Source organism: Pseudonaja textilis, chromosome 2 (assembly GCF_049901715.1).
Source record: "Pseudonaja textilis isolate UNSWEBS1 chromosome 2, rPseTex1.2, whole genome shotgun sequence".
In the NCBI taxonomy this organism is placed as follows: Eukaryota; Metazoa; Chordata; class Lepidosauria; order Squamata; family Elapidae; genus Pseudonaja; species Pseudonaja textilis.
Window position 1 is genome coordinate 7687533 of NC_141991.1, and position 4080 is coordinate 7691612.

A 4080-nucleotide genomic window follows, 5' to 3' on the forward strand; every position below is an offset into this window, starting at 1 on the left:
TCAGACCAGGCGGAAAAAACCTGTCAGGGAACTCAGTAGGCATACAAATGAAATCAGAGATGCTGACACAAACTTGATATAAATTAATGTTACATACATACATACAAACACACACACACACACACTGTAAATATATATTTAGAGTAAAATTTCATCCAGTTGGTGAAAGTGTTGGGCAGCTTGATCAGCACACACAGCTTTACTTGTTGTTCGTAAGTCATAGTAACTAAATCGTTTTCAGAATGGTGGAAACCAGCCACGACTGGCTCCAAAGGTCTCATCCGCTGCTCGCTTTAGTGTTTCAAAAAAGCTCCGTGCCCTTCCCTGAATCAGATGAAGACTAATGGGACTTCTTTTTGGGATCGGATCATCAATCCAAAGCACAAGGAGCTGTTCTGTTTTTGAAAAGAGGCCTGTCCTATTTCTTGTGATTATGGCATCACTTCCTGGAGCTGATTTAATCACCTCTTTTATCTTTTCTTTACCCTTAGGGATCATGCATATGGTGGAACAAGCCAGTCCCCCTCCTCTTTCTAAGGTCTTCCCCTCTCATGGGCTTTAATTATTTTCATTTTCAAGTCCAAATTGATACTTTTCCTTTGTTTCTTACCTCCATGTTGAGCTGGAGGAGAGCTTGGTCGCTTTCCTTGGGAAGACACTTCTAGCCTAAGAAAGAGTTGATGGAAAAGGCCAGTATCTTGTCCTGGAGAGAGAGAGAGAGAGAGGCTGGCTCAGAGTTGTTCAGTAAAATCAATGCTATGGTTCAGGGAGGAAGTATTGTAGGGCAATAATGTGTCTTCCTACTCTGTCGACCATTTCTTGACAAAAGCATAGCAATGGTCGCTGCAGTGTACAGTATTTGACAGTCTTTTATTTACAGTACTGTATTAAACTGTGGTTTATATACTCCATCTTTGTGTTTAACCTGTTCCTCTTGGTTATTTGTTCCCTTCCTGCACAGCATGTGCAAGATTGAATTTGATTCTTAGCAAATGGGAGAGACTGAATTGTGAAGGCCAGTACTCTCCACACTGTCCATTTGTGAAGAAAAGCCAGGCTTCATAGAAAAGCATGAAAACCTGAGATAAATAGCTTGCAAATTTGAAAATCAGCACCTTAGAATAAAATACAGCAACAAAAAACAAATAATAGTGCTGGAGGAGTTGACGTGCATTAAGTTTTAAAATATTATTTTACACTACAGTAACAGAATCCCTTACCTAAGGAGGCAATGTTCCTCTTGTTTTCCAGCATGACCTCTCGGTACAGGGCTTTTTGCTCAGAATCCAGCAGGGCCCACTCCTCCACGGAGAAAAACACAGCTACATCCTCAAATGATACCAAATCCTGACACAGAGACAGGGGGGGAAAGGACAACATGTTCCATGAATATTCTTAACAATGAACACTTCAATGAATTACATGCCAGTCTTCTTCTTAATGAAAAACCTCCACAATTTCTAAGTAGGGCAAAGGAGCATGTAAGATATTGAATTTAGTAGCTGGAACAGTAAAGTCTACAATCGACCAGAACACAATTGTAATTGATTATACAGGATGCAATCTAAGCTATGATTGGTTGCTGTAAGTAGACAGGGGGCGTTTCCCTTTTTTCCCTCCTTTTTCTCCTCTCTGTGTTCTGCATGATGCTTTAGATTTACCTCAGGATGTTCCTCTGTTTTTCTGACTATCTTATGTTCTTCCTTTTCTGGATGGTGACAAAGACTGCTGTAAATGTCCACGTTAAGTATATTTATGTTTATATAAAACTCTCCAAGTCTATGTCAGAGTCTCCAACTTCATCTGGGCAGCAGCTGCGCTCTCTACAAAAGCCAAGCTTGGACTTTTACTTTTTACTTTGGGCTTTCATGTTCACTGCTTTAAAAAAAACAGAGTAAAACCACACCTGGAATACCAAGTTCAGTTTTGGTCACCACATTACAAAACAAGATGTGGAGACTTTGGAAAAAGTGCAAAGAGAGCAACCAAGGATTAAAGGCTTTGAGATTAAATGACACAAAAAACGGTGGAACTGGATATGGACAGTCTAGGGAAAAGAAGGACTGGGGGAGACACAATAGCAGTGTTTCAATATTTGAGGGGTTTCCACAAAAAAGAGGAGGCTTAACTTATTTTCCAAAGCATCAGAAGGCAGGAGAAGAAACAATGGATGGAAACTAATCGTGGAGAAAGGCAATCTGGAATTCAGAAGTTTTGGGCTGGAGGTTTTTAAGGAGAGACTGGACAGCCACTTGTCTGAAAGGCTATAGAGTCTCCTGCTTGAAACGGGGATAGACTAGAAGATCTCCAAGATTCCTTCCAATTGTGTTATTCTGTTATTGGAAGATTGGCACACCTGGGGAGGGGAGGGGAGAATCCTCCTACCTGCGTTGGAAGCTCAGCCGCTATTGATCCTCCATTACAAAGAACTGGGGTTCCGGGAGATGAAGCCATGGCCACGAGAGGGTCTAGGAGTGGAAACAAAGCAGCAAAGGAATAATTGGCTATCAAACATCCTAAGGATATTCTTGAGCATCCTGTGATTTTAGCCTATTTCTTGGCTAACTAGGGAACCCCTTTAAGCGAGTCCTTTGCAGCCACAGCAACAACACACAGAAGCTCATCCTGGGTGAGAGGAAAACCGAAAGGTGTGGAAGGACCAGGGATTGGAATCAGAGGCAGATTATCTCAGCCATGAATGTGTGCATTAAAAGACCAACTCTGTTATTCTATGTTGCTATAATGTTCACCTCCCCTTATGAGAGAATCAAGGAAGACGACAAAAACTGTATTTTCACAGCTGGGACACAAGTGGGGAACTAAGGGCCCTTTATAATGCCTGGACTTCAACTCCCCGAATACCTGAGCCAGCTGGCTGAAGAATTATGGGATTTGAAGTCCACCAGTCATAAAAGGGACAATAACTTCCTCACCCCTGGGTTACATCTTGGAAGCTGTTGAGATATGTGGACTTCAACACACGTGGGAAATTCTGGGATTGGAAGGCCCACAAAATCACAAGATTGCCGAGGTTGAGAAACAATGGCCCGCAGGAAAGAGCGACGCCTCTTTAAATGCACCCAAAATGCAGTTCAATTGAACGATGGGAACGAGGAAAGGAAGGCGGGCGAAGAGATGGAGATGCTCTCTCCGGAGGGGGCTCGTCTGGAGCGGCTCCCTGAAACAGCAGCGCCTGGGAGGGATCGCCCCCCTTTTCTCCCCGCCGGTTTCGCAGCCCTTCAACTCCGAGCCTCCTGGGTGTGAAACGGCGCCAGAGCAAAGGAAGCGACGGGAAGCGGTCAGGAAGGGCCGGCAGAAAAGAAAGGAGAATAAGAATCATCTCCCCCAGGAGGAAGTGGGGGCGGCAGCAGCGATCTTAGCAGCGCCCCAAGAAGCTGCATGGAAGGCTCACCTGTCCCGGCACTTCCCAGGAAGGAAAGGAGGTTTTTACCTGGCACGCAATAGGAGAGAGGCAGCTCTCTTCCTCGGCCGGACTCGGCTTCCTTCCTTCCCGGCCACACACGTGGATCCCCCACCCCGGAACGACCCCAGCCAGGAGTTTGCAGAGCCCAAGCCGGAAGCGCTTATAGCTCCTCCCATTCTGTACGTGGGGGGAGCGCTGCCTATTCAGGAGTCCCCCTGCCTGCCCATTCCCCTCCTCCCCGTCCTGGGTGGGATGGTCAGCTGGACAGTGAGTCCATTGCTTCTTTGGCTCATGAGAGAGAAAGAGCCCAGAGAACCAGGTGGACGAGGGAGGGGACGAGGCCCAGGGACGGGAGCAGGAAGGGGAAGGGGATGCGGAGCCTTAAGGTGAAGGAGTGAATTGCTCTTTAACAGAATAACAGAGGTGTGAGGGACCTTGGAGGTCTTCTAGTCCAACCCCCAGGCAGTCAGAGAAAGGGGAGAGAGGGAGGGAGCAAAGTTAGGCAGGAAAAGGAGCTTCTCTTATCCACTTAGCATAGTCCTCAACTTACAACTTACTCCCTTCAATGACTAACAGTCATGATTGTACCCTAGTAACAAACAGTGGCTGTCTTACAAGTAGTCCTTGACTTACAGCCATTCGATCAGTGGCCGGAG

At 45.9% G+C, this 4080-nt stretch overlaps 1 protein-coding gene across 1 annotated transcript; it reads right to left on the reverse strand.

Annotated features, from left to right (window-relative positions):
• On the reverse strand, nt 1–3546 carry LOC148126650 (putative KRAB domain-containing protein ZNF788). The gene is made up of 5 exons (XM_087923053.1): nt 3452–3546; nt 2386–2468; nt 1221–1347; nt 611–703; nt 1–20 (listed from the first exon to the last, which is right to left on the reverse strand). The coding sequence occupies exons 2-5, from the start codon at nt 2452–2454 to the stop codon at nt 1–3; spliced, it is 309 nt and encodes a 102-aa protein (XP_087779179.1). The 5' UTR covers nt 2455–2468; nt 3452–3546.
• Nucleotides 3547–4080: the final 534 nt, after the last annotated feature.

What these genes read in the sequence shown, in the direction of transcription:
- LOC148126650 (XM_087923053.1), bottom strand. Translation starts at nt 2,454, where the DNA reads ATGGCTTCATCTCCCGGAACCCCAGTTCTTTGTAATGGAGGATCAATA. An exon ending in CGGCTGAGCTTCCAACGCAG is followed by an intron (nt 1,348 to 2,385) that starts GTAGGAGGATTC and finishes TCTCTGTGTCAG; the next exon opens with GATTTGGTATCATTTGAGGA. An exon ending in TCCTCCAGCTCAACATGGAG is followed by an intron (nt 21 to 610) that starts GTAAGAAACAAA and finishes GTTCCCTGACAG; the next exon opens with GTTTTTTCCGCCTGGTCTGA.